The sequence below is a fragment of the Anarrhichthys ocellatus genome, unplaced genomic scaffold (genome assembly GCF_004355925.1).
Source record: "Anarrhichthys ocellatus isolate YVR2014 unplaced genomic scaffold, GSC_Weel_1.0 scaffold111, whole genome shotgun sequence".
Lineage (NCBI taxonomy): Eukaryota > Metazoa > Chordata > Actinopteri > Perciformes > Anarhichadidae > Anarrhichthys > Anarrhichthys ocellatus.
Genome location: NW_022280141.1, coordinates 828,084 through 843,920, shown reverse-complemented (window position 1 = coordinate 843,920; position 15,837 = coordinate 828,084). Strand labels below are relative to the sequence as shown.

The 15,837-nt window shown below is 44.2% G+C and overlaps 2 protein-coding genes across 2 annotated transcripts; both read left to right on the top strand.

Annotated features, from left to right (window-relative positions):
- The first annotated feature begins 3,905 nt into the window (after positions 1-3,905).
- krt18a.1 (keratin 18a, tandem duplicate 1) lies at positions 3,906-9,781 on the top strand. The gene is made up of 7 exons (XM_031876574.1): positions 3,906-4,437; positions 6,307-6,389; positions 6,737-6,893; positions 8,053-8,217; positions 8,311-8,436; positions 8,650-8,870; positions 8,983-9,781. The coding sequence occupies exons 1-7, from the start codon at positions 4,000-4,002 to the stop codon at positions 9,095-9,097; spliced, it is 1,305 nt and encodes a 434-aa protein (XP_031732434.1). The 5' UTR covers positions 3,906-3,999; the 3' UTR covers positions 9,098-9,781.
- A 2,516-nt stretch (positions 9,782-12,297) lies between these two features.
- On the top strand, positions 12,298-15,438 carry LOC116399414 (keratin, type I cytoskeletal 18-like). Its single transcript, XM_031876564.1, has 7 exons — positions 12,298-12,814; positions 13,376-13,458; positions 13,544-13,700; positions 13,932-14,096; positions 14,187-14,312; positions 14,447-14,670; positions 15,047-15,438. Exons 1-7 carry the CDS (start codon positions 12,395-12,397, stop codon positions 15,174-15,176), a joined length of 1,305 nt encoding a protein of 434 aa, XP_031732424.1. The 5' UTR covers positions 12,298-12,394; the 3' UTR covers positions 15,177-15,438.
- The last annotated feature ends 399 nt before the right edge of the window (positions 15,439-15,837 follow it).

Here is a 15,837-nt window from a genome sequence, read left to right as displayed (position 1 = left end):
GGGGAACCGTTCATGGTGGGTGATGTATATCACAATCATGACAAAAATTCTTGATAATTGGCCAGAACCTTTGACGTAAGTCTTAGGTGGCGTTGCTACCTGCCAAAACTTGTGACGAAGGACATAACACATCAAACATAACATGGGTGGTTTTCCCAACGCTGTGACCATTCATTTTATGTGGAATTAATGTTTTACCGACATCTGACATGCAATAACATTGAAGTCCTGCCAAGATGAAATATGAATGAAGAGGAAAAACATTACTGTACTTCACACACCTGGATGAAAGGTGTTCATGATGTTATTAAACCTGTTGGAACAAAGAAACAAATTTGTTCCGTGAAATACTTTTTTCTCTATTTTTCCTTTGTTTTCCCAAAAGGTAGATAGCCACCTCATATCTGCCTTAAGCACTGAGCTGGATTGGGAATGGGATTAGCTTAGCAATTAGCATGAACGACCGGAAGCTTAGCGAAACAGCTAGCATGACTTTATTCAGAGTTTAAAAATGTGCCATCCAACACAGCCAAAGCCCACCAATTTAAAAAACAGCTGGTTTCCAGATGTATTTGATGAGCACATATATAGGACATGTATAGGACTCTTTACAGGCGTTACGAGACCATACCTGGCAACCTCACTGTGACGATATTGTTTGTACATTTCTGTTTGTATAGGGGAGACCGGGGATGGTTGCAACATGGCAAAATCGAACTGCAGAAGTAGGCAATGCTATCTAAAAAAAACATGTTTCCTTATTAACTGGTGTGTCTGAAACAGGTTGCTATACTTTACTTGGACAAAACTGAGCATGTGCAGAGTTAAATAGATGATTTGTAACCTTTTCATAGTTGGGAAAATTGAAAGTGTTACAACTACCCCAAATAACAACCATGCCTGATCTCCCCTACAGGTCAAACTGAAAAAAAACGTAATTAAAATGAAATGGTGACCTTCAAAGATGTTGGTAGGCATATCGTTCCACATTGGAAGGAGCCAGGCTAGCTTTTTCCACCTGCCTCCTGTCTTAATGCTAAGCTAAGCTAACCATGTCCGGGCTCTTACCACACAGACATCAGAGCGGTATCTATCTTCTTCTCTTAATTTTCCCAAACTGTTGAACTAAATGGCCTCTTCCATTAAATAACCTTGTAAAACAACCAAAACTCTTTGTTGTTGGGAAAAGCACTGATACTGAACCCTGCAGTAATCCCCATCATTTATCTTACTCTCGGGTTTGAAACTCAACACCTTTATCTTCTCTATACGGGCGATCATCTCTGTACCTTAATCTTGTTTTCTGTGCCGGGCGTGGCAGCCATCGGGTCTAGACAAAACACCGCAGTCATCACTGTCAACCCTAGACAAACGAAAACCCTCTTCACCAGAGAAAAGACCCTTCGTAACTGATGCTGGTTCTGTCTGTATTTGGGATTACTCACTTCTGGGGAAAAAAACAACTCAGGATGTCTGATGTATATCCGTTGATGAAAAATTCTTCTTTTTGTCTCTGCTTCTGTCTCCCCTTTCCCTGTTGCTTTCTCTTTGTCTAGATAAACCCAGCCTTTGTTTCAACTTTACGACAAGAGCTTACAAATTGACTTGGATTTAATAATTGGCATTTGTACCATCATTAATATAACACATGTATTACCTCTTTCAAAGCCACTGTATTACTATGGTTAGCAGGAATCCCTTTTGTTTGCATGCTCTATAACAGTCCAAGTGTTGTTTTTTCATCAGGAGCTCTTTATACTTTAATATCCTGCCGCGTGTTCCTTCCTGAAAAACAAACAGAGGAGTCGAGTAGACAAGGATGGGACCGAACACGACTACAGACAAACACGAAAACAAGTTGATGCAGACACAGATATATATGATATCCAGATATTTGTCATTGCTTAATGGTTTTAACTCTCAAATTTAAGCTTTGGTGACACAAACTTCCATGCTTTTTTTTTTTCTTAACTTTAAATGACCAACGAAAGTAAACATGAAACTACAAAGAACCCAAAAGAAAGATGTTTTCTGTCCTTGTTATAGGTCGGTAATAACTAGACGTACCGTGTGTGTGGAATGTACTTGTGTTAAAAAACAGCAAGGGGGCTTCTGGAATATGTTTACCGGTTTAGAAAAGTCATTGTTCCTACACATCTACAAAGGTGACTGTGGAATTGTTCCTTTGTTTGACCATATCCTTCATGGGAGGGGGACAATCAGACACACATCCGGCTACGTAGGATAGATAACATACTGTACTGTGCATAACATCTGGAGCCACCTAACACCTTAAAAACCTTTATCTGATTGAACTCCAGGTTGATCACACATCAAGGCTTTAAAGGGACCATACCATTGGTGTTTTTGCTGATCTTCTTTTGTTTCTTTAAAATACATGCTGTGTTAGATCTTGTTTAGATGTACTTTTTCCTAGAGTTCAAAGCCATTAGTTTCCATTCATCTCCGGACAGATTTTCATATTACACAATAAAAACAAACCTTAAAATTTACAGTTAAACACAGTTGTTGTTGTTGATGGAAAGTACATTATGGGTGATTTCTCGTTACTGGGATAAAACATGTATGGACCATTAAAGCCATTACACATGAGTGCAGATGTTTCCTTTTCCACAATGTATATCTACAAAGTGGATTTGTTTTTCATGACAAACTTGATGCACATACTGTATAATTTGAAATGTTTTCATCAAGTGTCTGGAGTCGAATGAGACGTCTCACTTCTCCAGGTGTGACCCGGCCTGACCCTCCCAGAGTGACTTAAGACGCTGATGAAATCCTTTGCGGTAACATACCGAGCCGATTGCAAGACATTCTCGAAAAGGTGATGAATGTATAGCTGTTATTTAGGGCGGGTAGTGTGACACAACCAGTGACGTGTTTTGATGAGTGTAATGTGGGTGACACAATTTGAAATATTTGATTGTGGGATAATTTGAACCGCCCCGTATAGCTTCATACCCAGTTAACAATCTTCAAAGAGTATGGCTGCCGTTATTTCATCTTTTTATCAAAAACAATTCCCCTGAAGAGACTAAAACTGAAAATGAATTCATCCTTCTAACTTTTATTATCTCAACCAGGCGATTATGTTTTCGGTCGTGTGTGTCTGTCCACGGCTGATCTCACGTGCTGCTGAACCCACCAGTCTAATATTCTTTGTGCTCATTAACGACCGTACGCTCCTGGGCCTCTCGCGGTTGCAGTCAGTCAACGCGTTTTGAAAATCACGTTGTATTGACAACATATTTGACTGACTTTTACATGTCGTGGCTGTCCGCTGACTCCTCGTTATTCTTAAAACACTTAGCAGGACTGACAGATTTTGTTCAGAGGAAGCGTTAAACGGTCAATGTGAAGTTTGACGCAGCCAACAGCAGTTCAGCTGCACATATATATATATAATATATAGAGTGTATCTGTTGCTGTTGATACGCTTGCGGTCTAGATGGAGGGCTATTGTGGGGGAGATCTGCACTCTGCTGAGTGCTAACATAATTCAACGCTTCATTGTCACACAACTCCACTGTCGTCCAAAAACCAAGAAAAAATGTATTCTTGTTTTTTAATATCTTCGAGGGAATTGCTGAAACATAAAATGATGTTTTGGGACTTTTCTGTCCTATCAGTAAAGTCCTAGCAATATTCACTATTCATGTCTAGTAAAAATGTCTAGCTCCAAGTTATTGAATTCCATTGAGTGCTCAGAATTGGGCTCTTGGAAGCTTGTGAAGGACAAAGGCATGCTGTGAGCAGTTCCGTGGTTTAGGCCGGTGGAAAAAAGGGAGGTGACTCAGGGTGGGGGGGAGTGTTCTTAGGGGCGGACCTGAGGGCCCACAAGGTTTATATAGTGTAACAGCTTCCACTCTCCTCCTGCCTTGTGTCTGTGAGCTCCTGTCTCTGCCTACCCAGCCGCTCTCTCTCTCTCTCTCTCTAACTCACAGTCTCTCTCACTGAGTCCCACACTCTCCAGCCACAATGAAAACCTCCAGGCAAAGCACATACTCTGTGCGCTCCTCCACCAGCAGCAAGACTCCCTCCATGTCATTCCAGCGCGCCTCCGGCCCTGTCTACGGGGCCCCAACCATCCACGGCGGGGCCGGTGGGTCCCGCATCAGCATCTCCTCCACCAGCCGCAGCAGGCTGGGAGCCGGTATGGGGGCGGCAGGCTCCGGGGCGGGGGGCTTCTCCGGCAGCGTGCAGGTGAGCGGGAACAGCGCTGACATCATGGGCAACGAGAAGTTCGCCATGCAGAACCTGAACGACCGGCTGGCCAACTACCTGGAGACGGTGAGGACCCTGGAGCATGCCAACCACCAGCTGGAGATCAAGATCAAGAAGGCCCTGGAGAAGAGTGGGCCCGACTTCAGGGACTACAGCAAGTACCAGGCCGTCCTGGACGACCTGAGGAAGAAGGTGAGGGGGGCGGGAGCAGACGGGAGGGAGCAGGCATGTGTTGATTAGTTAAGTGTCGACTGGAGTGAGGGAATTGAAAGATGAAACCCAGGCTGACTTATGGGATGATGATTGTTTTGAAAGGATGTGATGGAAGTAGGGCTGAGCAAGAAATGTGTAAAACAGACACAACACGTCATGACGGTGTTTACACCACAAACATCCTGTTCCCACCAACCTAAACACATCCCCATCGGTGCTGCTTGGCCCAGTGCCTGCCCACTCTGGGGGGGGGGGCAGGGTCAAGGGGGCGAGGGGTGGGACCGGAAACAGTATGGTGGAGGAATGTTGGAGCATCAGAGGGGGGTCAGAGAAACAGGAAAGCAGGGAGAAATACAAGAGAGTCAAGGGACTTGAAAGGGCCACACATACATCAGAACCTTTAACTACCTGTTTTCACTTTGATTAGCTCAACACAAACACTGGTGTGTTGTTGGTGGGACAATGGCACTCAGTACAGTCACTGCTACTGTGTGTACATTAAATAGAAGGTGATAAGGGCAGGGAGGGAGAACAACTCAACTCAATTAATGTGAATCAAATAGTCCAAGGTGGAGCTTTTCTTGAATTTCTTTTATGAGCAATTTATCTGCTAGCTTCACACTTACCTGTCACGCCCCAAATACGCACAAAAGATTTTTTTAACTGAAAGTAAGTGAAGACATTACACGACCCGGGAAAATTAGTTAATTATTTATGCCGGGTTTTTCCCCCACTGAGTGCAAGAGGAAGAAAAAAAAGACAGTATTGACTGAAAGAGAACTGGACTGTGTGACCCTCATCCTGCTGATGCTCTTTATTCAAAGTTACATTATACTTTGTAGAAAAGTGCGGTTTCCAAATGGAACATTCCAGTGGGGCCAACTGGAGCAACACCTAAATACTGTGTGTGTGGGGGGGGGGGGGGGCTTTTTCTGAACCTTTTCCTCTTGGGAGCTGCATAGATTTAGAAAATGCAAACCTTCCTTTTGAAAATGATGACACAGACGAAATGGGCAGAAGGGGAAGAGAACAGCCCTGGGTTCAAATTGCCTCATATTTGTTTTCTCATTTGGAGTGATGCAAAAATCACTCAGCCCCCATGTAAGACAACACAGACTCAAAGAGCAAAGCACACACAGTCAACTACCCATGCAAACACACACACATGCTCTCACATGACCGCGCATGCGCGCACACACACACACAACCACCATCACCAATTTCCTCATGCAAATCCCCTGCCTCGGCCCTGCTGACAGGATAGATCCTGTTCCACGGCAGAGATGGGACAGTTGCTGCCTGGCAGCCGCTGATTGGCTCGCGGACTTTGTCACCTGGACGCCACCCGCTCACCAGCCCTTATCTGCCGTACCGTGACAGCTAAAGCAAATACTGCAACCATCTGGTTTCCTGAAGGAGACCTCTTGCGCTGTCCTCATTTGCACAGATATTGCCACTCTTTCCTCTCACGCTAAACCTATTACTACTTACAGTATATCAATAAAGACATTTAACCAAGTAATAATAATATCAACTTTATTCATATAGCGCCTTTACAGAGTTTACAAAGTGCTTTGACAGACAAAGCAAGGCTAAGCAAACGATACAAAGCTCAACAGAGAGGCCTAACATAGCAAGACAAACTAAGGTCAAATGTTAACCGTGATAAAACAATACAATAGATGAAATGATAAAACAATCGATACGATAAAAATAAACAAAGAAAGGACATTTATTTAAAAAATAAATAAAATAACTTTTTTGTCTGCTCTGTACTGTTGGTTGTCTGTGCTGCCCATCCTGTTTGCAAACCTAAACCCCCCCCTTCTTTTGTCAACCATGTCCCAGGTGTTTGACGCCACCACCGACAACGCCCGCCTGGTTCTCAACATCGACAACGCTCGCCTGGCGGCCGATGACTTCAGGGTGAAGTAAGTTCCGACTGTAAAGCCCAAAGCCAGAGAGCTGCGGGGCACACCGTGCACGGTGTCGCGTTCATAACTCATCACCTTTGCATCAGGGCCGGCGGAGCCCTTTCAGTTGTGTCGTAACTTAAATGTCACGGCAAACACAGCTGTGCTGAATATTGTTTGCTGAGCAAATACTTACCACATATATATATAAACATGGAAATATACCTTAAAAAAAGATCGTTGGCGACCAAGTGTTGGTCCATTCAGTAGCTTTGGTCATTATGTTATTCAGTTAGCAAAGTTTAATGAGGTGAATGGGAGCACCTGTACCAGGCTTTGACTGTACCCTCACTGCCCTGCCATAGATATGAGTCCGAGCTGGCCATCCGCCAGTCCGTGGAGGCCGACATCGTCGGTCTGAGGAAGCTCATCGACGACACCAACATGAGCCGCATGAACCTGGAGAGCGAGATCGAAACCCTGAAGGAGGAGCTCATCCACCTCAAGAAGAACCACGAAAATGTGAGTATGATGGCAAACAACCACACAGATGTTGTCACATGTTGATTCAAATGTGGCTAAACTTTAAAGATAGGGTTGGTAATCTTTGAAAACTAACAAGAGTGAGCAAGGTTTAAAGAATTATTTAACCCTTATTAAAAAACCCAGCCCAGTGTGGCCAACTCTTTTCCAATGAAAGCAGCTAGCAGCACTGGCTCAAAAGGTCACTACATCTAGAAGACCTTTGACCTTTGACAGAAACTGAAGCTGTGGCTTCGTACGTTTTGTCAGTGAAAGTCAAAGCTGTATTCATGCTGTCTTCGATGTTGACATTTTTAAGTGCTGCTTTCAACAAAGTCTAATGAAATCCAAACAAAAGCCAAATTTAAAAGACCTCTGGACATCATGTCACCAAGCAGCCATGCCTTTCAGAAGGCTTGAATAAATATTTGCTTACCTCTTCATAATCCCCTCCAACATCATCACTGAGTGTGACGCCACGACTGCAGCCGACACATACTCAACTGGCTGCAGGGCGCTCCTGAACTCAAGCTGGAGTAAACGACAGTGGGAAGAGGGTGGTTCGTTAAGAGATCTGAAATGTCTTTTATGTGAATTTTGTGGGAAGCCTCATCGTAAAAAAAAAATTGGTCCCCGTCCATATTTGGCAACGGAGAGAACACCAAAGAATTAAAATAACTATCATTTAAGTGCATAAGCCAAAACGCAACCATTAGTTTAATGAAGGAATTACTGTACGAGGTTAAGATGCACCCCCTGTATATTTACCTAACCATAATGTGATTATGGTTGGCAGATAGAGCTGGGTCACAGCTCAATAAAAACAAGTCTTGATTCACACACGCACGTAACATATGTGACATACTTAAATAAGCCAAATTATGTACAGGATGTAGTGTTGTTGTATAACTTAAAATAACATCGACTTTTAGTTTTACACAGGGCACAAACAGCAGCCTCCTTTGTGAAACTCACTTTGTCGCTCTCAATACTACATAACCTGACTTCCTCCTTTACTCTGGCTATAACGATGACCACGTAGAGCGCCATAGTTTGACATGTAGGACCACTGAGAAAGCTGCCGTATTTGAGTTGAGACCGAGTGCACTAGATCTGTGATTTTGTCTTTGAACTCCCCTATCCACATTTATTTTTGTAGGAAGTCATGGAGATGCGCAACCAGATCTCTCAGTCTGGAGTCCATGTGGACGTCGACGCCGCTAAAGGACAGGACCTGTCTGAGATCATGAAGGAAATAAGAGCCAAGTACGAGAAGATGGCTCTGCAGAACCAGGAAGAACTCAAAGCATGGCACGAATCTCAGGTAAATGATTAACAAGGGAACTATCAAGTGCAAAGTCCCATTAGTGTGGTCTTAAAATTTTACGTATTTCTTTAATCTCAATCCTTATTTCAGATAACGGAAGTGCAGACCCAGGTCAGCCACAACACAGAGGCCCTGAAGGGGGCCCAGACAGAGGTGAACGACCTGCGCAGACAGGTGCAAACCATGGAGATCGAGTTTGAGTCACAGAGGAACATGGTGAGAAGCACTCAGTCAGCACACACTTCATTTACCCCAACGCACGCCGCAACGGCCAACTCAGCGCTCTCACTTCAAGGTTCTCACAACGACTCTGTTGACACAAGCTTTACACTCCGGTGACCCCTCGCTATGGAGCTGTCTTCAGCAGAGTTGTGTTCACTGTGAATCACTTTAACCCCTTCTTTCCTTTCCCCTTGCCTATTCTCACAGAAAGCCTCTCTGGAGGGCACGCTGAGGGACACAGAGATGCGCTACAACATGGAGATCGAGGCCCTCAACTCCATCCTCCTGGGCCTGGAGGCCGAGCTCACGCAGCTGCGCAACAACATCCAGCAGCAGACGCAGGAGTACGAGAGCCTGCTCAACCTGAAAATGAAGCTGGAGGCTGAGATTGCCACGTACAGACGGCTGCTGGACGGGGAAGACTTCTCGTACGTAATGAATCTTATGACAGAGTTGTCAAAACCAACCCTTCAGAAGGCAAACTATTGAATCTGTCTGCAGGAACTACCTGACAATTTTGTTCTTGATGTTTCCGTTCAGGCTCCAGGATGCTCTGGAGAACCAGAAGACAGTGAAGACCAAAGTGATGACCGTCACACAGACCGTGGTGCACGGCAAGGTGGTGTCCTCCAGCACAGAAACCAAGAACCTTTGAATCCCGGAAGCAACCGCCTGACACTCCCATCAATCACCGTCACCGCATCCTAAAGCTCACATATGATGGGCCAAAATTGATCTCCTTTCTTCTTAGTCTCAGAGCACTAAGCGCTGACGCTGCAATTTGTTTGACTTCATGGGTGTACACAGGCCGATGAAATAAAACTGGATAAGAGGAAAACTGAATCATCTTTTATTTATTTCATCATGATTTATTTATGAGTTTGTCTTCACCCGCAGATGCTTAACAAAAGTTTAAAATTGGAGAGATTTGAGCTTTTTTTTTATTCTCCCAGAGCGACACTAATTGAAGTGAGTGAATATTTCAAAGTAATAAAATCCAAATAAATGCCAAACATGCTTTACACGTCATCATCTTCGGTTTTCTTTCTGTCCAGTTAAATCTGCCTGTTACACTGTGATGTTCCCACATATCAATAAAGTCCATTTGAGAAATTTATCTTGGTGTGAACATGGTGTTGTTGTTTGAAACTAAAAATGAGTTGTGACATGTCTTTAACACGAATAAATCTAATCTATCAAGACAGGGGATAGTGGCAGGAGTGATTACAGCATTTACTCCCAATAGCAACATGTGAATTCTTGAGAAGAATAAAGTGTGTGAAACACTGAACTCTTGGCTGGTGTCTAAACTACAAATAAATGGCAAACAAATGGAAAATGTCTTTTCAACTCTTTTAGATCACGTCCCCTGTTATATTGTGCACTTATTTAATAATATATGCAAAAAAAACAATCAAAAAATGTATTTATTGTATAAATCCAGTCATATATGAAATATGACGTGTGCTTACGTACGCTAGTACCAGCCAATGATATACCATCCATCAATCAATCTGCAACATTTAGCATCAAGGCAGGTGTGTGTGGTGCAGCAGTCCTCTAGCTCCGTGTCGCGCTACATTCTAAGCCCGCCCACTTTTTAGTGGTTCAATCAAACGCAAAGGTTTTGATATAAATTGCTGTTTTAACTGCATACATGGCTCAAACAGTTCACAGAGGAATACGTCCCAGTACAGAAGCTAAAGACACTCCAACTTCCTTTTCACTGGGACTTCAAATGTGAGACTAAATCAAGCCCCAGAGCTCATGTATGATGAGCATTAGCTCATTCATTCTGGTCACTTTAGCTTGCATGCCCGAACCACCTCAGCTGACTCCTTTCGACGCGAAGGAGTAGCGGCTCGACTCCAAGTTCCCTCCTGATGACCTAGCTCCTTACCCTATCTCTAAGGCTGGGCCCGGCCACCCTACGGAGGAAGCTCATTTCAGCCGCTTGTAGCCGCAACCTTATCCTTTCGGTCACGACCCAGAGTTCGTGACCGTAGGTGAGGGTAGGAACGTAGACCGAGTGGTAAATTGAGAGCTTTGCCTTCCGGCTCAGCTCCCTCTTCACCAAGACGGTCCGGTGCAGCGCCTGCTTTACTGCTGCAGCCGCACCAATCCGTCTGTCGATCTCCCGCTCCATCTTACCCTCACTCGTGAACAAGACCCCGAGATACTTGAACTCCTTTGCTTGAGGTAGGCACTCCGTCCCCACCTGGAGGGAGCAATCCACCGGTTTCCGGCAGAGCACCATGGATCTCAGATTTGGAGGCGCTAACTCTCATCCCTGCCGCTTCACACTCGGCTGCAAACCGCCCCAGTGAATGCTGGAGGTCATGATCCGAGGAGGCTAACAGGACCACATCATCTGCAAACCCCCGAACCTGACGTTCTCCACCCCCAGGCTGCGCCTAGATATCCTGTCCATGAAAGTCACGAACAGGACCGGAGACAAAGGGCAGCCCTGGCGGAGGCCAACACCCACCGGGAACGTGTCTGACTTATTGCCGAGAATGCGGACACAGCTCCTACTGCAGTCGTACAGAGACCGGATCGCCCGTTGTAATGGGTCCAGCACCCCATACTCCCGCAGCACCCCCCACAAGAACCCCCGAGGGACCCGGTCGAAAGCCTTCTCCAAGTCCACAAAGCAAAAACCAGTCCATCCCTCAATACTTTCTAACATGTTACCTAACTGCATCTAGGAAAAATCCTCTCTTATCGTAGAATAAGTTAGGAATCCTAGTTTAGGATATCATTAAGCCTATCCTGAATTCAAGATAGCTGCCAATAATAGCAGGAGCACTGTTGTTAGGTCTGTATGGCAAAGACAATGTAAATGGGGAACAACATGAACACCGAAATATAATGATTGAAAGGCTACTTAAACCATGTAACGCTTTTCATTTTCCAGACCATGCATTAATGGGTACATACAGTATATTGACCACCAAGACAATTAATTACTTAAGAAGAAGTGGGGTATCCTCTCCTCCACCGACACATTTAGTGCCTCTGACTCCAGCTAAAATGAAACACCTGACTTTTTTGTGTCTAGAGCCGTTGATGTTATTGCTTGTCCATCTGGAGTAGCTCACCAGTCCACTCTGATCAAAGATACAGGCCATCGGATGAATATCCTAAACATAGATACAGGCATGACAGGATGAGTGCCAATTGAAGAATGGCCTTTGCAGCTATAGTTTTGATTTCTTAAGATAAGATAAGAGGTCTGAGATAGGATAGGACACCGCCTTGACTTTATGAATTGATTCTGTAACAGGAAGACTTTTCCTGTCTATGAAACTTAATAAAAGACAAGCAGTTAAGATATGTTTCTGTAATGAAGACCCAGGTGAGTATTAAATGCATCACAATGCTGTATGATTTACTTCAAATTGCACAAAAAAATATTTAAAAAAAGTATAATGAAGGAACACGTTACCCAGTGTGGCTCATTGATGTGTTTTTAAAAGTTTTTGGAAAACAATGGAGCTCTATGGCATAGAGGAATAAGATATATCAGGCTTTTAATACACAGAGAATACTTGTTATATAGTAGGATCATTTCTTTGTTTGTCTTTTCATGGAATCTGCTCACAATAAGATCCATATTTAGTGTGGTCAGCCTTATGCTTTAAGCTGCTGTTGATATCATGGTTACTATAGATACAGCTTATTTACTACACACAACTGACGTGAAAATGTCAGTGTACTGTTTTGCCTTTGACTGATTTGTTCACAGTGGGTGTTTTGGGGACAAAGTCTAAGCAAGAGGACTAAAGGTACAAATGTAATATAGATAGGGGAGGAGTGGCAGGACGGAATATTGCCTGTCAGAGTGATATATAAGACCCGAAGATTTGCCTCCGTCCTCTCAGCTGCCAAACCCCTTTGCACCAGGACGCACAGCTTCTCCCTCTGATTGATCAGCACACTTCTTTTAGCGATGGAGCCCATGATCAGACGCCAGACTTCTCAAATTCTTGGTGTCCATTCGGCACCCGCTCCCAGAACCCTACAGATGGACAGGTCCTACGCCCACAGTGTCAGCGGCGGAGCGGGCGGCCATGGGATCAGGATCTCCACGGCGTACGGCAATCGGGTTGGCAACAGCTTTGGGGGTGGGTATGACTGCCAGTCCTTGTCGTCTGGGTCCACCTCTGGAACCCTGGCCATCACGAACGAGAAGACCACCATGCAGCAATTGAACGACCGGCTGGCCAACTACCTGGAGACGGTGAGGAGTCTGGAGAAGGCCAACGGCATTCTAGAGATCAAGATCAGGGAGATCATCGAGAAGAAAGGCCCCATGGATGGGAGGGACTTCAGCAAGTACAACACAATCATCATGGAGCTGAGGGCCAAGGTGAGTCAATATTTAATGATACCTGTTGCGAATCATCAATTGAAAGCAAAAAGGTTTCTTTATATTCTACCTCACCACATAGTGCCAGAGATAAATCTGGGTCTCTTGAGGTGTTCTGGTCATTTCACACTGGTGCCCAAAATCTATGTGTAAGTGCTGGGACTTTTAATTGACCAAGATCTCAATGCTACGTCCACTTGCTCCCTTGAATTCGTCACATGATGTTGGAGCAAAAGCCATTCCAGCCTGAGGCACTTTTTTATTATCATACGTGATGGGTTTGGCATTGAGAGTTTATGGATCCCTCTGACTGATTTCACAACATTTATTACATCTAGTCACACTCTTATCTTCACTTCTGTGTCGAGCTATGAGAGATAACCCCTTTTGTTATTTCATGACTTACAGCGTGCTATCAAAGGCAAATCTTTAATATGCACAATATATCAAAGTGAAAGTTACAGTTTGCTGTCCATCGAATTGGCAGTGGGAGGATAGAGTGCCACTGTTTGTTTGCATTTCACACACTGAAAATTCAAGAAGCAATTTAATTTCTTCCAGATATTTAACATGATCAATGGCAACGCGCATCTCGCTATCGCTGTCGACAATGCAAGCCTGACTTCCGAAGACTTCAGAATGAAGTGAGTGTTCATCAGCTTTCCATCCAAAATCAAACAAGCTTTCCATCTGGTGTGAACGTATCTGATAAGTGGTTTGATTTGTCAGGATGGAGTACGAGATGTCCATGCGTCAGACGGTGGAGGCCGATGTGGCCAGACTGAGGAAGATTCTGGATGACACCAACGTTATTCGCCTGCACCTGGAGAGCGACATCGAGTCACTGAAGGAAGACTTGATCAACCTGAGGAAGAACCACAAGGCGGTGAGGGACACTGGTCAGAAATTATTTGTGTTTTGACGAAAAAAGCATTTGGCCTAATCCAACTGAACGATGGAATAGCAATTCAAAGAGAAAAGTAATCCCAATACTAACCCATAATTACTCAACATTATGGCAATCTTTTTTTTTCTCTTAACCTCCTTGCACCGGATAACCCCACTAACCTTGTTCAGGAAATCACCGCCTGACTATTTCCCCCCTCCCCCTCAACAGGATGTTGCTGAATTGCGTGCCCAGATCACCCAGGTTGGCGTCCGTGTGGATGTTGACGCTCCTAAAGGACAGGACCTGGCCAAGATCATGGAGGAGATGAGGGCCAAGTATGAGAAGATAGCCCTGAAGAACCAGGAGGAGCTCAAACTATGGCATGACTCTCAGGTAATTCGTCAATGCCAAGATTTTGCTTTGGGTTAACGAGCTCTGTTTGTTAAGTACCTATTCTATGTACTATTAGTATCTTGTGTCCAGATCACAGAGGTGCAGTTCCAAGTGACTGAGAGCTCAACAGCTCTGAAGGAAGCTACGACCGTGATGTCAGATTCTAGGAGGAGGTATCAGGGACTGGACATTGAAATGCAATCCGCACTTAGTCTGGTAAGAACATTTGTGGTCAGTGATCAGGGCATAATTATCGTACAGACATGACTGATATCAATGTTTTCAAGAAAGCCAAGACCAGTCACCAGTCATGCATTAATCGAACACGCTTTTTCTTCGCCTCTTGACAGAAAGCGTCCCTGGAGGCCACCCTGCGTGACATCGAGATGCGCTACAACATGGAGGTGGAGAAGTACAACGCGGTCATCCTGAGGCTGCAGGAGGAGCTCACTCGCATCCGCTCCGACATCCAGCGCGACACAAGGGAGTACGAGCACCTGCTCGACATCAAGGTGAAACTGGAGGCCGAGATCGCCGAGTACAGGAGGCTGCTGGACGGCGAGTTGGACTTTGTGTGAGTATGAGGAAGAAACTTGCTCGTTCATACCTTTGCTGAAAGCCAAACATGCATTGTTCTGCATTGTGAGCGGAAGGATATTAGAGCTTTGGTCATCTCGGGGAGGCTTTTGCAAATTTGATTCAAATTAGCTGCATGCAAACATGAAGGGACGTTGATATGGAAAGTAGTAGTTCATCCGTCAATACTCTTCCCATGGCTCTAATTTCAACTGCTAAATTGTATGTGGATATACCAGATAAGTTGAAGAACCAGTATATATTTGATGCAAAAATAGTGTCATGAAGGATCTAATTACGAGTTCTACGTTTAGTTTTACTCATTACAAATAAACAACCTTGTATTGATTTTGCTGTTTTGTTCACTCTTACAGTCTAGAGGATGCAGTTGATCAACAGATGGTCCAGACCAAAGTGGTGACAGTCACTCAGACTCTGGTGGATGGCAAAGTGGTGTCAGAGACCAAGGATGTCAAATCCAGTGAAAAGGTTGCTGGTAATTAAAAACTGATTTGGAGGGGAACACCTTTGTAGCAAAGATAAAATTAACAATACGAAGAATACCATTCTGCCTGACTGTTTTTTTTTTAAGTCTTTGTGTTAAGGAGCAAACAATCATTACGAAATGTAACAAAACCACTTCAGTCAAGATAGCTGTTTCCCCTGCTTCCAGTCTTTATACTAAGCTACGCTAACCAGCTGCTCGCAGTCAATCTTCTCATCTAACCCTAAAGAAAAGAGCGCAAATAAACTTGTTTTCCCAAATGTTTTGTTGTTTGTTTATTTATTTCAAAGGTTTGGAAATTATTTCCAAATATAATACATCTTAAACTAGTACAGACTTTTAGAATGCGATAGTGAAACAAAGAAATATAGAAGCTGTAAATGATTATATATCATTCTACAGCTTCAACTTGCACACATACAGTAAATCGACTTCCCCACACACACACACACACACACACACACACACACACACACAAGTCTGCTGTTTGTGCGGGAAATTCTTCCAGCTTCTGAGAAATGCACATTCTGACCTGCGGTTCTTAAGCCCTGTCCCGTAAAAGGCAGAAGGCCCCTATTCCCATGCCTTGTCCAAGCAGTGCTGTGTCTCTGTTTTCTGTTTATTTATGTTCATATTAGTCCGTCTGGTTCCTGTGTGATA

Coding starts and splice junctions, on each gene's coding strand:
- krt18a.1 (XM_031876574.1), top strand. CDS start 4,000: ATGAAAACCTCCAGGCAAAGCACATACTCTGTGCGCTCCTCCACCAGC. Junction 6,390..6,736: donor GCCGATGACTTCAGGGTGAA/GTAAGTTCCGAC, acceptor GCCCTGCCATAG/ATATGAGTCCGAGCTGGCCA. Junction 6,894..8,052: donor TCAAGAAGAACCACGAAAAT/GTGAGTATGATG, acceptor TTATTTTTGTAG/GAAGTCATGGAGATGCGCAA.
- LOC116399414 (XM_031876564.1), top strand. CDS start 12,395: ATGGAGCCCATGATCAGACGCCAGACTTCTCAAATTCTTGGTGTCCAT. Junction 13,459..13,543: donor TCCGAAGACTTCAGAATGAA/GTGAGTGTTCAT, acceptor TTGATTTGTCAG/GATGGAGTACGAGATGTCCA. Junction 13,701..13,931: donor TGAGGAAGAACCACAAGGCG/GTGAGGGACACT, acceptor CCCCCTCAACAG/GATGTTGCTGAATTGCGTGC.